This window comes from Neophocaena asiaeorientalis, unplaced genomic scaffold, assembly GCF_003031525.2.
Source record: "Neophocaena asiaeorientalis asiaeorientalis breed wild unplaced genomic scaffold, Neophocaena_asiaeorientalis_V1.1 scaffold59, whole genome shotgun sequence".
NCBI lineage: Eukaryota > Metazoa > Chordata > Mammalia > Artiodactyla > Phocoenidae > Neophocaena > Neophocaena asiaeorientalis.
Window position 1 is genome coordinate 13112375 of NW_020174268.1, and position 19886 is coordinate 13132260.

At 31.9% G+C, this 19886-nt stretch overlaps 1 protein-coding gene across 2 annotated transcripts in view; it reads right to left on the minus strand.

The window, feature by feature from the left end:
• Positions 1–19886, minus strand: part of NBEA (neurobeachin) — a 609882-nt gene that overhangs the window by 468278 nt on the left and 121718 nt on the right. The window contains exons 11-13 of one of the 2 annotated variants that reach the window (XM_024755508.1): positions 15352–15460; positions 6493–6645; positions 4691–4859 (exon numbers count right to left, since the gene is read on the minus strand). In XM_024755508.1, coding sequence (XP_024611276.1) covers positions 4691–4859; positions 6493–6645; positions 15352–15460 — 431 coding nt within the window. Of the gene's footprint in view, positions 1–4690; positions 4860–6492; positions 6646–15351; positions 15461–19886 lie in introns of those variants that run through there. The other variant, XM_024755505.1, reaches the window with a different exon arrangement.

Sequence of the window (19886 nt, forward strand, 5' to 3'; positions counted from 1 at the left end):
AATCCAAAAATGGGCAGAAGACCTAAATAGACATTTCTCCAAAGAAGATATACAGACTGCCAACAAACACGTGAAAGAATGCTCAACATCATTAATCAAACAAATGATTTGCAAATGAAATGCAAATCAAAACTACAATGAGATTTGCAAATGATTTGCAAAATGAAATGCAAATCAAAACGACAATGAGATATCATCTCACACCAGTCAGAATGGCCATCACCAAAAAATCTAGAAACAATAAATGCTGAGAGGGAGATGCAAAAGGGAAGAGATATGGGAACATATGTATATGTATAACTGATTCACTTTGTTATAAAGCATAAAATAACACACCATTTTAAAGCAATTATACTCCAATAAAGATGTAAAAAAAAAAAAGAAAATTTCAGAGACAAAAGTGTGAAATCACAGTCCAAGGAAAAAGATTCTACTTCTCAAGGTTAGCACACACATGCATAATACTCTATGAAAAGCTAGTGTAGTACATATTATCTTTAAAATGTTCTTAAAAGAAAGCATTATTTTGGTCAAATTAGTATTGAAAAAATTGTAATATAGAAAACTAAGTGTTTCAAAACCTCACATTCCACTAAATAACAAAATTAATTTCAGATAGATTGAAAAGTTAAATCAAAAAGATTAAAGAGAACAGGGGCTTCCCTGGTGGCGCAGTGGTTGGGAGTCCGCCTGCCAATGCAGGGGACACGGGTTCGTGCCCCGGCCCGCGAAGATCCCACGTGCCGCGGAGCAGCTGGGCCCGTGGGCCATGGCCGCTGAGCCTGTGCGTCCGGAGCCTGTGCTCCGCAACAGGAGAGGCCATAAAAGTGAGAGGCCCGCGTACCGCAAACAAACAAAAAAAGATTAAAGAGAACAAATTAATTAAAAGATAGATTAAAAAGAATAAATTAAACTATAAAGAAAAAGAAATGATACATCAGGGGCATGTAATGTACAACATGATTACTGCAGATAATAATTCTGTATTGCATATTTAAAAGTTGCTATGAGACTAAATTTTAAAAGTTCTTATCACAAGAAAAAAAATAAACAAATTTAACGATGTACAGTGACAGATTGAATTATTGTGGTGATCATTTCTCAATGTATACAAATATCAAATCATTACATTATACACCCAAAACTGATATGTTAATTATCAAGTATACCTCAATTAAAAAATTTTTTTAAACTTTTTTAAAAAGTATAAAATTCAATGAAAAGAAAAAGAAATACTCTTCCACTTTGTCAGTTTTTTAAAAATTATATTTATTTGTTTTCTTCCCTCCCCTCTCCTTGAGATAGCCAGAGCCAGTGGGACCCAAGGGCACAGGGACCTGCGGAAGCAGCAGAGGCCAAGGAGACACAAGGGGCTGGAAAGGGCCAAGGAGGCAACTAAGTCTGGCAGGATTTTCAGGGTCAGGGTGAGGAGACAACAGAGGCCAGTAGTATGGTCAGTGGTAAAGAAACAATAAGGGCCAAGGAGGTGAAAAGGACCATTTTATGTCAGAACCGAAGATGGTCAGAGCCAACTGGCAATGTCAAAGCTTAGAAGGTGATGGTGCATGGGTAAGAATGTGGGTTTCATAAAGTAGAATAAGTAAATATATTAAAAACTATTAAAGATAATGGTAGCCAGATTTCTAAATATTGAAGGAAGAAAGTTGTAAAAATAATCAATTTGAGGCTAGACTGACACATGTGGTTTTGGATTGGGATTGAATATACTTGTGTGAACTCATGGTTATTAATACAGATAGATCAGTTTAGATGTATGCATATACATATATATGTATTTGCCTTTAAGCTTATATTTCCTAGATCTGTCCAACAAGAATGCCTAGAAGCAATGATACCCAAAGAGCAATAAACACAATAAGCACACCTATCACCCAGATCTTGGTTTCTTAAAACCATATCTACAAAACAAACCAGGGCTTCTGAGATAAGGAAAATAAAAGATGAACCAAAAATATCCTACACCAGAAAGCAAGGAAGTACAAAAAATTTACGGACGTTTGTCATAAAGACCCAAGACTCATGTGAAGGGGCTCCTATTGGCCAAATCCGGTACAACTTGAACATCAAAATAAATAAGGATACAACTCAGGGGATAGCCTCTACACTAAATCCATGCAGCCACTGTTTTTTCTTTAAGTTTCACCAGAACAAACCACAGCCATTCACTTACGTACTGTCTGTGGCTGTTTTTGCAATACAGTGCAGAGCTGACCACTTATAGTGGAGATCTACGGCTCCTTAAGCCTAAATTTTTACTGCCTGGCCCTTCGCAGAGGAAGTGTGCCAACTGTTGATATAATACCAAATTAAACAGGAATCCATGAAATTTACACTGACACTAAGAAATGAACAAATAAATTAGTAAATGGAAGAGAAAAACAACTTCTTTGTTACTGCAGAATTCAAACTAATAAATATCTCAGAAAATGTCGCCATTTGGCAGCCATCACAGTAAAGATCAATTCTGACAAGAGTCAATGAACTAAAGCCAGTGGGCAAAAGTTTGTTGAAGAACAGGATGTTTATATAGTCTCAATGTACTTCTCCACCAGATACTTAAGATTACAGAGGAGAAAGTGGAATTTTACAGTAAAGAACCGTGGCAGACACCAAAAGTTAACATCACTAGTAAAATAATAAGACAACTCAACATCGTGTGCCTCTTGTAATGATAACATTGAGACAGAATTGTTATGACTTCTGTGTGATTCCTTCTAAAAATGAAACACCTAAATTATCATGAGCAAATATCAAATAAATGCAGATTAAAGGACATTCTAAAAAATTGTATTCTTCAAAAATGTCAGGGCCATGGAAGACAAGGAAATACTAAAATAAGTATTCTAATCGAAGAATATTACGGTGACAAGGCAACCAAATGTCACGCATGATCCTCGACTGTGATTCAGAGAAAGAAGAAAGACTTTTTTTTCTAGAATGGATATTATTGGTAAAATGGGTTAAATTTGAATGGGAGCTTTGTATGAGATGACAGTATTGTATTAATGTTAATTACCTGATTTTAATGGTTGCTCTTCATTAACTCAAGAGAGTGCCCTTACCTTTTAGGAAATAAATATTGAAGTATTTAGCAGAAATAGGGCATCATACCTATAATTTATTCAGGAAAAAATGCATATGTTTATATACATGTTTATATTTACACAGAAATAAAATGGTAAAATCTAAATGGTAAGATATAAAATATTGGGAAATACGGTGGGGGTATATAAGAATTCTTTGTACAATTCTTGCAACTTTTCTGTAAATTAGAAATTAATTTTTTGAAGCAGAAATAAATATTTGTGAACGTATGATTTGTCTAGAGTAGAGAAAACTCTATCAGAGTGTAATTGTAAAAACTAGGGCTCTGAGTCAGGCAGACATGATTCAAATTTTAGTTCTGTTACTTTGTACCAACTTTCAGTTTCCTAAAATGCAAAATGGGAGTGGTATTAGCAATGCAGTTATATATAGATATAGCCCTATGTGTATGTGTAAATATGTGTATATATATATTTATATATATAAATACATTACATGTAAATGATTAAACAAAATTAACATGTAGGGTGCTTAGCATAGATTCTAACTCATGTTAAGTATTCAGTTAATTTTAGGCATTCTTAAGTCTAAAAGCTATGGGAAAAAAACATAAATGACAGAATATAAACCCAAGTGTGAATGACACAATTTTAAAAGGCCATCAGTAAAATGAAAGACAATGTAAGCTAATAAATGAATATTAGAATAGTAAAATGTTATTTTACCCTATCAAAAGGATTTTTATAAAATGGTAATTGCTATTACGAGTATGCCGAGAAAAAAGCACACTAACATACCACTGGTGAAATTGTAAGCTAGTACAATACTTCTGAAAAAATTCACAATATTTATCAGGATACCCTTTCTCAGTAACTGTAAACAAATCAAAGATGGAGGGGAATAAGTATACACAAAGAAATAGATCACTGCATTATTCATAGAATCAAAATTTTGGAAACACGTTAAGTGGTGTATCCTCTTAGATTACTATGTAGATCCAAGAAAAAGAAAAGAAAATCTGAATTCTGTAAAAGAGTTAATATATTTCACATATTTATGCAATGAGAAATAGTGGAAGATCACACACCCAACTTGTAACAGTGATTACTCCTGGAGTTTGGGTTATGAACAATTTTTTTCTTCTATATTATTTTATTTTCTATAATGAGCATGTATTTTTTATATAATTAGGAAAATCGGCAATATTTTTAAAACAACACAATGCACTGAAGAATTAAATTAGTTTCTACTTAGAACAAAGAATGAAGTTTGGGGAAAAAATACAAAGGAAGGCAACAATCTCAAAATGTTTAAACGACTGTATTAGAACACACTGGCCATGAGCAATATCATTCATCTGTTTTTAATATTACGATTATATCACAACAACCATATAGGCTAAAAGGTACAATATTATTTATTTTCACCTGTCTTTATTCCAAAAACTTAATACGAAAGCTATAAGCTTCTTCTTTATCACAAAAAATTCTCAATATACCAGTCTACTACACCAGAAAGACAATAGCTCAGTGTTAATTTCATAACCATGCACATCTGTTCACTATAATAGTACTTAGGATATAGAACAATCATAGTACAGACAACGTAGAAGCATTGTACTTACCTAAACCTTTGGGTGCAATGCCACTACTGTCGGCAGGATTAATGACCCAGTAGTAATATTTTAGTGTATGCATTAGTTGTAATACTGTTCCTACTCTGCGTATGGTGGTGTAAATGGTAGCAGTTCCAATAAATTCAGCAGACAAATAAGTGTATAGGGAAAGCTGAACCTAGTACAGAATATTAACAAAGCATTAAAATAAATTTAAAATGCCTCAAGTGTTTATATTACAAATATACATTCTATTCTAATTTAAACATAAATCATTAAAGGCCAAGAAAGAACCATTTATTACGAGGTGAAATATTAACTATTTATTAAGTGTTATTTATATTATAAAAAGAAAATAATCTGGAATCAACACATTATAATAAAATTTTACTAAAGGTAATCTAATAGTTATTAATAATAAAATAATTTTAAATGATTCAATAGTTCCACTGAAATTATCCAATAGGAAGATTAAATGATTTAAAAGGCCAACTAGACTAAAGCCCTGAATCAAAGTACACTGCAGCAGTTCAAAGGAACCGAACCTGACATCAGCCAGCTGTATCATATTTGGAAAAAATATATATATTGTTGTCATAGATCCTAAAAGTTCATGTAATTTCAAATTTTCTTACCTATTGCCACATTATCAGAATCTAGCATGTAAATATACAGATGATAAGTTTAAACACCATGTTTAAAGAGTGAACAAACTTCACGTTTGCGTTTTAGCACAATAATTAAAATGACAAACCATAATAAAAATTAGAACTTCAAAGTTATGTGGGAGATTTGAAAATTATAAAATGCAGTTCAAATTCATGAAAATGTCCCTCATTACTGATTTCTACTAGAATATAACGAGGCTAAATTTAGGTATGCAAAATATTAAAAATTTTATGTTTCTATCTAAAAAAATGTATGTATAAATTTCTTTTAAAAAATATTTTTACATATCATGATAAAAACTCTATGCTCACAATACAAGGAATTTTCGTCACAATGATGACAATTATCATGATATAGTTAGTTACCTGCTATTTTTTCTTTTCCTAGTCTTAGTAATCAGTGTACCAGATTCTCTTTCTTGGAAAGGTATGAATCACATCTAATGACTTCAGAATGCAGCCATTACATCAAGCCTAATTTTTTTTATCTTTTTAGTGTTGATTTTCAAGAGTTCCTTGTACATTCTGAATGTTATTAATTGCTATTTTCTCCAACTTTTTATTTTGAAAATTTTCAAACAAAAAAGTTATGTAACTATCATAATAGATTTAGCAACTGTTAATATTTTTCCACATACAGATATAGATGTATAAATATATTTTGACTAACGTTTGAAAGGAAGTTGCTGACATTCAGACACTTCACCACTAACTACTTCAATGTAAATCTCCTAAGAATAAGGACCTTCTCCTAAATAGAGCATAATACAATTCCTCCACTCAGTAAATTTAACATTTGTGCAATACTAATATCTAATTTTAGGTTCATATTCAATGTTTCACCTTTGTATAGGGTAAGAAGTACAGCTTCAACATTTTTTAAGCAACAATTACTATTATTTAGTTCCAGAACTTTCTCATCACCCCATAAGAAAAAAAATTTTAACCGCAGTTTTATTTAATATTAAATATTTACTGTTTTGATTTCTAATACTACCTAATATAACTGCTTCAAACTGACTGTAAAATAAACTGAAAAAACCAAATGCTTTCTACTGGATAGTTTAGATCCAATAACTGTAATTTATATTTATAATTTATAACATTACACTAAAATAAAATGAATGAGATTAAAATGTATACCTTTGCAGGTATATGTATCCAGATGGCTGGGTTGAATAAAATGTGATCACAAAGCTGCTTCAGCAAAGGTGCTCCATGAGATAAACCATCAAGGTATTTTGCAAAGGATAAAAATTGCTCCAGGACAGCTCTAGTGATATGAACTCTTGATGACTAAAGAAAGAAAGCAGAAATTCAAGCTGAAAATATACAGATATAACTTTTTATACTTTCTTTGCTATTCAAAATTTAATTATATTTAGAAACCTAAGATTTTAAGATAATTCTCTAAATGATAGTTTGTTATTTGTGGCCCATTCTAGGACAACTATAGATAAATAATAGCTCAGGTTGAACAATGCCACTCTCAACTCAAGCTAAAGAAATAAAATAAGTTATGGATAAGAATGGTTTCATTCCATTTGTTTAGAAATTGACTAACAAGAAAAGATCTTAGAAAATTAAAATGGAGTAGAATTACTATCATGATAATACACACACACACACACACACACACACACACACACAGAGACAATGGGAAAGAGAAGTGCTTTCACTAGCTCCAAACGAAAGTGAAAATAAATTGAGCCTACCATTCCAATGAATCATTTCTTCCAAAAGATAAAAATGAGTTGCACATTGACAAATGCAATGCATCCTGCTTAATATAAAACATTCCCAACCTTTCAAATCCATAGTACCTGAAAAAGAGGATCTCACTTCCCTGGAAATACCGTCCCCCTTTGGCTTTCATGACCCTCAGACTCTTCAGTGTCTTTTGCTTAAAAGATGGAAACTGCTGAAGATTATTTCTTTGGTCTTCTCTTCATAAATACACTCTTCCTAGATGATATTTTATGCTTCCACGGCTTAATATAACATTATCTCTAGGCTGAGTACTCTCATCTAGAATTTTCAAGTGTCATCACAGTATGTAACCTATCACCAATGGTATTTAGATAAACAACAAACCTTCCAAAATTCAAACCAAACCTTCAAGCTGCACTGTCCAATACAGTAGCCACTAGCCATAGGTGTCTACTGCGCCTTTGACATGTGGCTAGACCTAAGTGATAGGTGCTGTAAGTATGCATGCACTGGATTTTGAAGATTTAGAATGAAAAAACAATGCAAAATAACTATTATTTTTATTATTGTTGTTGAGTCTATGTTGCAGTGATAATATTTTGGATATACTAGTTTAAAATATATATATTATTAAAATTAATTTCACCTGTTGCTTCTTACCAGAAAATTTTAAATAGCGTATGAGGCTTGCATTATATTTTAACTGGACATGTTACACTAGAGTATAATCTCAGATGAAAATATTACAGTGAAAATGCTCATCATAAAAACTAGTAATTCAAACTCAAATATCAAAAAATATATCTTCCTATGCAAATCGTTTTTTTTCGTCGGCTATGATACTTTTTATAGTATCACTATCCTCCCTGAAGTAAAGAACCCCCTACACTCAACCCTAAAGCACAGGTCACATCACATCTTTACCTCTATGATCCACTGATTGATTCCAAATACCAGTATAGGATAATTAAGGTCTAAAAGCGACTAAATTCTCTTACCAATTTTACTTCCCATATGATTTGCTTACATTCATCATGCTCTTAAAAAGGGCAACTCAATAAATTTGACCTAAACATGCCACGCATTTTTTTCATACTTCTACATAAGGGGTAACAAACTCAAATGACTACAATATGCAGGACTTTAACAATAATGTATGAATAGGACAGGAGACAATAAAGAGTAGTGAGGACTGCTTAAGGTACCTAAACGAAATAAAATTTTAAAACTTTTCACTGAGTCAAACAAAGTATTTCTTTGGGCCAATTTCTCACGCACGCCAGACTGCTTCACCTGCTTTCTCTATCATGCTCCTTTAACTTGTAAAACCCTTGCATCCATTGCATTTCCCTTAAAGGTACAGCTCAATGCTTTTCATTTAGCCATTCAGAAAATATGCATGTTGAGCACTTATTGTTTGCCAGGTACTCTCCTTGGCACTGTGGAAGAGTAGTTAAGAAAACTGAAAAACAACCAAAAAAAAAAACCTGCCCACATAGACTTACATTCTAAGAGAAGACAAGGACATACAATAAATAAACTGAAAAGGTAAAATATGTAACATGTTAAATATAACAAGTGTATGAAAAGAACATGAAGTGAATAGAAAATTTGTAGAAGGGAGGTTAAAAGAGGTTTTACTGAGAAGGTGGCATTTAAGCTAGCTTGAATAAGGCTCCCAATGATTTTGTATTAGTAATCTACGTGTTAGACAAAACACCAGCAGTGAGTAGATCAACAATAGTCCAACAAAATTCAAACCAAGCCTTACAGCATAACTTTACATGAACATTTCATAAGATGGAGGAAATGATCCTAACAAATAACTGTTATTACAAGGGGGGAGGAGGACAAAGACAAATAAATATTTGAGTTAAAATAAAGCAGATTGGTCACTCATTTTAAAAGAACTTTAATAAAAAATAATACTGCTTTTAAATTCTAAAATATTTTATTTTATTCATGTTTAGGGGAATAAAATTAAGAGCAATGGTTATTTAAAGCTTCAGCCATCTCCTTCACTGGTTATAATTTCACATAGCTTATCTTATACATTTTATTTTTATTCAGTAATAATGATTTCAAGAATATTATCTGATACAGTCTACTTTTATGCCTAAAACCCTGAAACAGAACAGTTAGAACCTGTTCCTAAATAGTCTTAGCGATCAGATTTTGGCCTATAAAAACTGTCATGTGTTTATAAAAACACTAAAGTGATATAAAATCAGATTGACCACTATGAACATAATCATTTGAGGAACTAATTCATAATCTGGAAACCAGTTTTAACTTTCTCCATGTTATTAAAAGATATGCTAGAAGCATCACATGAGGCCTTCCATATTACTAAAATAAAATGTCAATTTATTTTTCATAGCAATTAATGCTGTTGTGTAGCAGTTTTTCATTATAAAATTGAACTTCAGGAAACATTTTTCTAAAATTGTATTTTTTTATTAGCCCACTCAAAATTCTACCAGGCATGAAATGAATGTTCTCTTCAATAGCATGTTACCTTTACCTATAAGTACATAGTACTTATTCCTTCTGCTTTGTGTAACTGTTATTCACATATCTTTCTTTCCTTATATAAAAAAGGATACTATCTTATTCATCTTTTATCCATCTGGTATCTGCCATAATTCCTCAGTAAATGTTTAACTGAATTCATGTCAAATTCAAGAATAAATTAAGAACAGAACAGATAAGATATAACACAGATTAGAAGAGGGTGGAAGAAGGACATTCAATTTTGTTTTAATGTGTTTACTTTGATTGATTGCTTGAAAATATTTGTTTATTTTGAGATTTGCTTCCATTTTCTCAAGCAAAGCTATTTTAAAAAGAGATATACTTGGATAATTTATAGTTATAAATCTGTAGAATGCAAGCTCTGGAATTTAAACTATATGACATTACTTTTGTATGGTAACTGAATACATAATTTGCGAGAAGTACTATATGAGGGGTGACTAAACATATTTGGAAGCATAATCTGAGAAGCTAGAAAAAACAATTATATTATAACATCTACTCCTGAAGTAATTAAACCGAATAGGAGCAATGGATGTTACAGAGAGAAATTGCTACTCAGTAAAAAGAGGTCTTTCCCACACTTAGAGCAGACCACAACAGAATGGATTGCCATAAATGTTCATTTTTATTACAGAAAACATTTTATATATATATATATATACACATATATATATATGTATATATATATAAAATATGCATTATATATTAAGCAAATTGTGGGAAATTATGTTAATTAGTTAGAGGTATATCATAAAGTAGTATCCATTTTGCTCCTCCCAGGACACCAAGATTGAGCTCCAAATAGCCTAATCCAATGTGAATCACTTATGTGTGTGTGTTGCTGTTTGGCAGGGGCAGACAATGATTAGTTCAGATATGGAGCATAAAAATTTTCATGATAATATTAGGTTCAAAGTAGACCAAGACCTAAGCTGACCAGTCAAATTGGAGGGAAGGATCTTGTTCAGTAACTGGGAGAAAGGAGCACTCTCTCTCTCCACCCGGATGTGAAGGCTTATAGCACCAAGTCGGCCTGGCAACCTTGTATGACCACAAAAATAACAGCTATAGCATAAAATCATGACTATAGGTAGCAGAACAGACATATAGAAAAAACCCGGGTCTCTGATGACATAATTGAGACTGAGACAACCAAACCCTGAAGTCCAACTTACTGGATATGTTTGGCTGGCCGCACTGATCCACTTTCCAACCTTCCCTATCCTATTTCTGTGCTTGGGATGCTCCCTTGTCTGTTGGCTTCCAGTTGGGTTTGACTAGTTAGAGACTCCAGCAGGAAATTAAAGGACAGAAAGAAAATGAAGTTTGGGGCATTCATCTCCTTGGCTTCACCCCTTCAGGTGAGTATACTATATTCCTTTCTATATTCCTTTATCAAAGACCACACTCTAATCAGGTACACTTCTCCTATAGTTACAGTAACTTTCTATTTGAGTTATGCTAAACACTCATTCCTCTCATCTCTTCAAACTTTGCTGACTTCCCTTAACAATGCTCACAACTTGTGAAGAGCCTTGCATTAAACTCCTCTCAGTAACCAAGTTTGAGCATAACATCTGTTTCCTACCAGGACTATGACCGATAAGCCATCTATCACTAGATTTCCAGTTACATTAGCAAGCCTATTTCCTTAATGTTTAAGCTATTTGAATCATTTTTTTATTAACCACAACAAAAACTACTGAATGCATCAAATTACCTCTAAGTTTTCTTCAAATTTATATTTTGGCAACATAAAACAAAACAAAAATACCTTAAAAGTTTTTTTGTGAAACAGTCTAAACATGATGAATAAGATGGCCTCTCATTAGACTACCTTCTTTGATAACTAATTTATATCTTCCAAGACAAGGAGATAAAGCTAAGTGACAGTTAACCATTAACTTGTTATTAGTTGATGATAAAATAAAAATGGAACCTTATTATCTATACTACTCACCTGACAGATGATTATTTAAAAATTAAACGGGTTAACATTAATCTAAGAAAAATGAAAAAGGTATTCCTTTATGTAATAACTATGTAAGTCCTTTTTATTTATTTAATTCAACAAATATTTATTGAAGCAGGCACACTTTTAGGTAGAAGATACAGCAATAAGGTAAGAAAAAAATGCCCCTGCTTTCATGAAGCTGAGGCCTACATTCTAGTGGAAGGAGGCAGAAAATAAGTTTAAAAAAATGTCAGACTGATGCCATAAAAAATGAGCAGAGTAGGGAAACAGTCATTGATGGTTATCAAAGGAGTACTATTCTACTTAGAGTGATCAAGGAAGACTTCTCTGATAAGGTGTCATAAGCAAAATCCTCAATGAAGTGTAGAAACAACCCATGTGGATACCTACAAAAAGAATTACCAAAGCAATGTGAAAAGAAAATGCACAAGAACTGAGAAGAGCACATGCTTACTATTTTAGTTTTTAAGGGAAAGGTCTGCAAAGAGGCCTTAGAATGGTCAGTGTGGCTGCAACAGAGAAAGAAAGAATGAGAATGGTAAGGGATGATGTCAGAGGTAAGAGACATAAATGTACTTTGAGAAGGATGGACTAGTAAGATCTGGCACATTTTCAAAGGACTAGTCTGACTGCAAGCAAAAAATGGACTGTGAGTAACTAACTAGTGGTGAAAGATGATGATGGTTTGAATAAAGATGGTATCAATGGGCACAGAAAGGAGTAGAGTACTAAGTAGGAACTAGTCATTGATTCAGGATATGTTTTGATACTAAGACAACATAATTTGCTGCCAGTATGAATTTGGTGCATGAAAAAGAAGAGTCAAAAAGAAAGAACATTTTTGGTTTGAACTACTCGTTGAATGGTAATGCTAGTAACTAAGACAGAGAAGAGTAAAGGACGAAGGATTTGAAAGGAAAGTCAAAAGTAACAGTTTGGATAATTTAGATCTGTGAAGCTTATTAAACATCCAAGTGGAACTGAATTCAAAGGAGAGGTTGTAGTTGGATATACACATTTGAGAATAATGAGTATTTGCAGAATAAGGAAAACTAAGGGAATAGTAAGCTTAATTAAAGTGCAAACAGAAAAGTGAAAAGGTTTCCAGGATGCTTACCAGGACACCACAGTCTTTAGAATTTTAGGAAGAATAGGAGGAACTACTAGGAGAGAATTAAAGGAGGCCAAGGAGGTACGAAGAAAGCAAAGAAAGAATGCTGTCACAAAATACAATTAAAGAAAGCATTTCAAGAAGGAAAGAATGTTAAACTAAAATGTTGCTAAGTCAAATAAGATGAAGACTTGAGAATCATAAGATTTAAGAATATGAAGGCTATTAGTGACATTGATATAAGCCTTTTTTTTTTTTTCGTGGTACGCGGGCCTCTCACTGTTGTGGCCTCTCCCGTCCGTCGTTGCGGAGCACAGGCTCCGGATGCGCAGGCTCAGCGGCCATGGCTCACGGGCCCAGCCACTCCGCGGCACGTGGGATCTTCCCGGACCGGGGCACAAACCCATGTCCCCTGCATTGGCAGGCGGACTCTCAACCACTGCGCCACCAGGGACGCCCGATATAAGCCATTTTAAGAGAAGCATAAGGACTAGAATGGGAATGGATCTAAGACTACACAGGATTCCAGAAATAAAGAATATTTTATTTTGATAAAGAATATAATAAAGAATATTTTATTTTATTTCTCACTAAACTAAGAAAAAGATGTAGAAACATAATAATTATCTCAAATAATGCATAAAAAGCATTTGATGATTAAGAGTGTGAAAAGGCAAGTCACAGAGGAAGAGATATTTGTGATACATATCCAATAAGGACTCATATCCAGGATATATACAGAATTCCCATGAATCAATAAGAAAATGATGGACAACCCAAATGAAAAAGGGTAAATACTCTGAACAGGTATTTAGCAAAAGAGCACAACCAAAAGGAAGATAAATATATGAAGATGCTCAACTTAATTTGTCAACAGTGAAATGCAAATTAAGACATAAAGTGATCCACAGAATGGAAGACTATCTCTGCAAATCTTATATCTAATAAAGGTTTAGCATATAGACTAAAAATCTCCTACAACTCAATAATAAAAAGAAATATGATAGTTTTTTAAAATGGTCTTTGTAATAAACATTTCTCAAAAAAGTATACAAATAGCCAATAAGTACATGAAAAGATGCTCAACGTCATTAGACATCACAGAAGTGCAAATACAAAAATGATAAACCATTTCACACTCACTAGGGATGGCTAGAATTTAAAAACAAAACAGATAATAACAGTGTTTCCAAGGCTGTGAAAAGACTGGAAATTTCATACACTGCTGATGGGAATGTAAAATGATGGAAACCTTATTATTATTTTAATGTTCTTTTTATTTGATTTGAAGACTTTTCACAATATTTCTAACTTTAAGCTAAGTTTTAAGTGTAAAAGAATTCTCACTTTAAAATTATGCTAATAAACCCTCAGTAAATCGATGAAAAGTATATTCAAGAGGTAGCTCCTGACAGCAATCTTGTCACAAAGATTGCTGACAGCAGTGTCACAAAGGTATTTCATAATATGTAATTCACGTAAAATATACTATAACATAAATCTTCTAAAAAATTTGTAATACTCTAGATATAGGAAAATAGTTTTCCATGATCAAAAATATAAACCAAATAGCCTTAATGAAAATCTTAATAATGTAACTGAAAAAATTATAATGTAACTGAAAAAAAAATGCTGCCTATGATCGATCTACTTAATCTATCATTCCATGATCAACAATACTTCAAGAAAGAAAAGTACTTTTTCAAAGAAAAGACAGAAGGATTTCAAATGAAGATCAATCTGAGGTTAAAAAATTATTTCCAAAAGTCCTCTAAATTTTATTTCCCAAGAGAAAAATAAGTTTATTCCTCTTAGTAGAGGTCTCACCTCTATTATTTCTCAAATAGTTCCATTTACAGAGCAGCTGAATGTCATATGAATGTTAATGTTTAACTGAGAAGGAGAGATTTGGGAGCACTAGTGATGGTGATAGCTATTTCTTAAGGAGAAAAATAATACTTTTATTTATGAAATACCACCTTACTTTTTGAAGGAAATCACACGATATAACCGAACTCTTGTGAGACCATAATCAGAAACTCAGCACCCATTACCATAATAGTACAGTTGTGACTAAAGCAAAGAAGGTCATTAAAAAAACAGGGCATAAATGACACAGATAGGAAAATCAAAGCCATCCAATTTGTACTGTTTACACTGTGTACTGATCAGAAAAAAACACTACTTTAAACATTCAAATATATTAAAAGCAGGGACAAAGCAAAAACTAATGTTTCTGTTGCTATCAAATATAGAATTTTTTTTACCTTATAACTGAAAAATAAAGCAAAACAAAAAATTAAATCCATTGAAACTAAAATTGATAAAATTTGTAAGAAACTTAGTTTGAATATAAATATAGCAAAGAAATTAGAAAAAATAATAAAGAGAAAATACTTCTAATTTGAATAAAAGTAGATAAAATAATTTTTCTTTAGTTTCTACTTTTATTCAAAATTTCTTAATTATATAGACTTCTAACACCCAACTTAGTTTAATGTCTACACACACATCTAAGTACATAATATAAAAATGTTTGTGAATTAACCAAAAACATGGCCTCTGCAGTCAATGGAAAGGGAAACTATAGAAAAAAAATATAGTTAGTGATCGTCAGTGGTCCATCTGTGAAGGCTACACAATAAAACCATCAATACATTTCACTTACCTTTTCAAGTAAGTAGCCAATGACTAAAAAGCCTTTTCCACCCAGCATCTGTTCTTGCATGGCTACTGAACTTTTAAGTAGTTCAACCAGGAATGCCAAAAGAGTAGCACTGCATGTAAAGTACAGATAATTCCATTACGTAATCATCAAATATTGATCATAAACACAGTGTTCCATTTCAGTACTTTATTATTCCAAAAGGTAACAATCATATTCAAATTTAATCTCTACTTTGCTGACTATTATATTATGCAAGAATATTTCTCACAAGAATGAAACAACTGGTTTTGTCTCCTTAAAATTAAACATTATATAGAAACGTAACTGTGGAGTTTTTCTGTATTCCGAGGTAAAATATCAAAGTCTATCGTTACACATATATATTCCCTGCTTGAAGTAAATCTAACATAAGAAACACACCCACAAATACTGCACTTCTCCACAATAAAGACTTTATCACAATATTCCTCTGAAGAACATGCTTAGAGAATTTAAAATATGTTCACAATATTGCTTTGGAAGAATACACCTATTTTCTAAAATAAACTTTTCATTTAGACCTGTTTTTAAAAACAACTTATATATATGTATTTAAATATGCAACGTGTTACTTATGTCCGTATATGCCCTCAGGAAAGTTCATGAGAGCAAAGAAAATAAGATGATTTATGTCATATTGAAATAAAAAGTGGCAATCGATTACACAATGTATACACAAATACATAAAAACACAAAGATATATTCCAGACAAACATAAAGCACTTGATATGTCTGTGGAATGAAGGAAGAAACAAAAGAAAAATAAATTATTGCATTACATTAAGCTTTGATAATGTATTACTTCACAAAATTATATGAACAATTTTCAATCAGCAGCATCGATACATGGTAGCATTCCTAACTAAGAAACTATATACCCTTCATTATATATGCTTACTGTAGTTTATAACAATAAATGACTCTAAGCCAGACTTTATCAGCATTAAAATAATATCCATTTACACTGCTTTATAATGTACCCCAAATGGTCTATTTACATTCACACAAATTTCTAAATATATTTTAAATGCACAAATACTCATTTCTACATGAAATTAAGAAAATTTGGTAATGAGGAAAACTTGAAAATTGTTAAGGCTCAAAAGGAATCTAAAGTTATTCTGTTTTCTAAAGTTACTCTAGCTCTTCAGGTTTCTATAGAATTGACAACACATTTATCTGATAATGCGGCTATTCTTGTTCAAATCAGAAATATTCTCATAAAAACAACCAACAGCAAAATTAACATCATTCTTATCGCTATAAAATTGATAGTTTAATGGATTACATGATATCAGCTAGAAAAATAATAGTATATATGTAAATAAACTACTTCGTTACAAGAAATTAAAATTCAATTACATTAACTAGCCCTGTATCTTTAAGCCACAAAAAAGAAAACAGTAAACTAGTATTGCAAATCAATGATATTCTTTTACTTTGTCCTAAAGTCAAAGATGGATATTTACAAGAAAAACACAACTACCAAAGAATCCCTTGAGATTTTTTTTTTAATGTTTCTGTAAAGAACAGCTATTAAGCAATCTAATCCAATTTACATGAATTGTATCAATAGTCAAAGCCACTTCACAAATAACTGCTTAAGCACTGATATACATAATACATCTGCCTAAGTGTTTGAAAAGAATAAAGAAAATTATTGCATAGAGATTACACAATTTCCTAATCTGTTCATGGAATTCTTACCTACACCTGAGTTAGTGATTTAGGGGGAAAGATGACTAAGACTCCTAAACATTAGCACTGCCAAAAAGAAAGACTAGAAATGCCTCACTATGGTTCCTATGGTCCATGAAAAAATGCAAAAAAGTATTTCTTACAATAGATCACCCTTCTATATAGAACCATACAAAATTACAAAGATGCCATGGATTTTCTTATTCTTTTATGTCAGAAGGACTACTCTTTCTCAAACATCTAATGAATTAATAACTCAGACTTCTAAACACAGTGGAGTTCCATTACAAAATCAGAAATATTAATTTTATTATTCCAAAATATTAACACAAGACTACCCATATGTTAATTTCACTTCAATTTTATCTATGACAACAATTGAAAAGTCAAATGCATTCACCAACAAAAGTATTTTTAATTTATACCTAAAACCCAATGCAATAGCAATACTACATCTTTTGAAAAAATCTTTAAAATAGGTATATTTGACATGGTGGACTTAATAGTAAATAGATGGCCATCTTCGAAGAGGAACATTTTCAAACATAATTTAACAAACTTACCAGTAACTAAAATGCATCGGATTGCTTCAGGGCTCACAATTAACTTGCAAAATTCTGTGTACTGCCATACAAAATTTCTCTCCATTCTTGCCTATTTCCAACTCCCCTAGATACAAAGGCAAATATAAAGGATACTTCAGCCCATTCCTATATCTCCTACATACCACTTCCTGTCTAGACACATCAGTTCATCTGTAGAGGATCTAAATATACAGGATAAACCAAAAAGCAAGTATCTGTGTCAGCCAAAACTAGTATACACAACACAGAACATTCTTTTGAAAAGTATAGCAATACCCAGAAACAGATTTTCACAGGAATATTTTACTTGATAGACAAAAAGTAAACTGGTTTTTACCTCATAAAGTCAAATTGCTAAACTTTTCAATAGACAATTCTATAATGTATGTTCTGTAAGTAACAATTCTACTTCAGGAATGGTTAAGGGTTTTTAATTCTGTCTCCTTTTAAGGAAAATGACACTAATAAACTATAGGGTTATTTCTTCAAAATAATTACCATCTTCCAATTCTTTAATGAGCTTTAATTAAATTAGGAAAAATTTATTTCAAATATCACACTAGTAAAGGGCTATACCTTAAGAAAAATGAAGGAAATAATACAACAATACCTCTAACGACTTAGCATATTAATAATCTCTCCAGAGCTTTCTGGTCCACATTATTAAAGAATTACCACAATATTCTTGGCCCACAAATAACGGATAATATTTAACAACTACGTATAAACATGACTCATTTTTGTTCCTAATGAAAAAAATACGTACTACCTTTAGGAGCCATTAAAATTTATGTAAATATAGATTTTGACTTGATTTCAATATAACTTTATCCATTTCAACCTGTCCTTTATTTTTTAAAAATAACTGATGTAGATAACTCATGTAATATTATCCCAAAACTTGTATTATCTTTGAGGAATTTTATTAAAGATGCAATATATCATAAAGATAGACTTAATTTATAACTGAAATTATTAAGATTTAATATATAACCCAAGTTCAGTTCAGAGGCAGTTCTTAGGGTACAGGAAACTGGCTTTTCAATTTGCTTTGTACGGAAACAAAGCACCTCAGCTAGATGGGCTGTTTAAATATATTAAGAAGAATGGAATTAATAATGTAAAAATTAAAGATTCCCCCTGAAATTCAACAACTCATCCACTTACATAAGGGTGTTTTTAATCTCTTAAGAAACACTACAGGCAAAATAATTGTCAGAATAAATTCAGAAGTAGATTAAGTTCCAATAAGATTTAAGGTACCAGTAATGGGGGAAATTCTTTTGACTTTTTCATAAGGTTTCATCTCTTATGTAGCCTAATTTAGTACTGAGAAACACTGAAATCTTGCAAAAGATGAATACATATATAAAATATCTAATATAGTTTCTATGCTATTTCTTTCACTACAAAACTCTTCCAAGATGAGAGTGATCATAGCAGGAATAAAACTGTAAAAGAAATCTTTTTTTTTTTTTCAAGTCCAGACCCAAGAAAATTTCACACTCAACACAATTAATTTCCAGTGACACAAAAAATTCCCACAATAAGTTAGAAGAGTTAAATTCCTTCACAGTTCAAAATTAGAAAGTTCTAAACCAAAAGCTTCTAACTCCACGTACCTTTAGCAGTCACTTTTAGACCATGTATTCCTGAAGATGCTATCTCAAAAGACCACTGCCTAACTGCCTACCTAGGCAATAAACCCTGACACACAAACTGTCACATTCATCAATTCAAACATCAAGTGGAGATACATGCCAAAATAAGTAAAATACATTTATCTGCAGAGTCAAATAAGGAAAACAGTGAAATGCAGTACAGTAAAATGTGAGGACAGATGAAATACACTGGGTAGCACATGAAATCACTAAGCCTCCCTTAGCCATGAAATCTCTCCTCAGCAACTTCTCCCTTTTCTTTCAGCCTCATAAGGAGGCAGACAGCCTCATGACTGTCATAGCTATCTAAGAACATTCTTTAAAGGCTCTATTAAAAGTTAGTCAGGCTATCACAGTTTTTTACCTTCCTTTGTCTGGTAACAGATTTTAATTTTATGTTTCATCGGTCTATTTTATTTCTGACAAAATATATTATAGCAAAAAAAATAGACATTTGTAAAATTGTAACTGTAATGTGTCAAAAGTTGTCTTATGAAGGAAACAAAATTTTACAATGTGTACAGGTAGAGGAACTCCAAACCTCTTATGACAT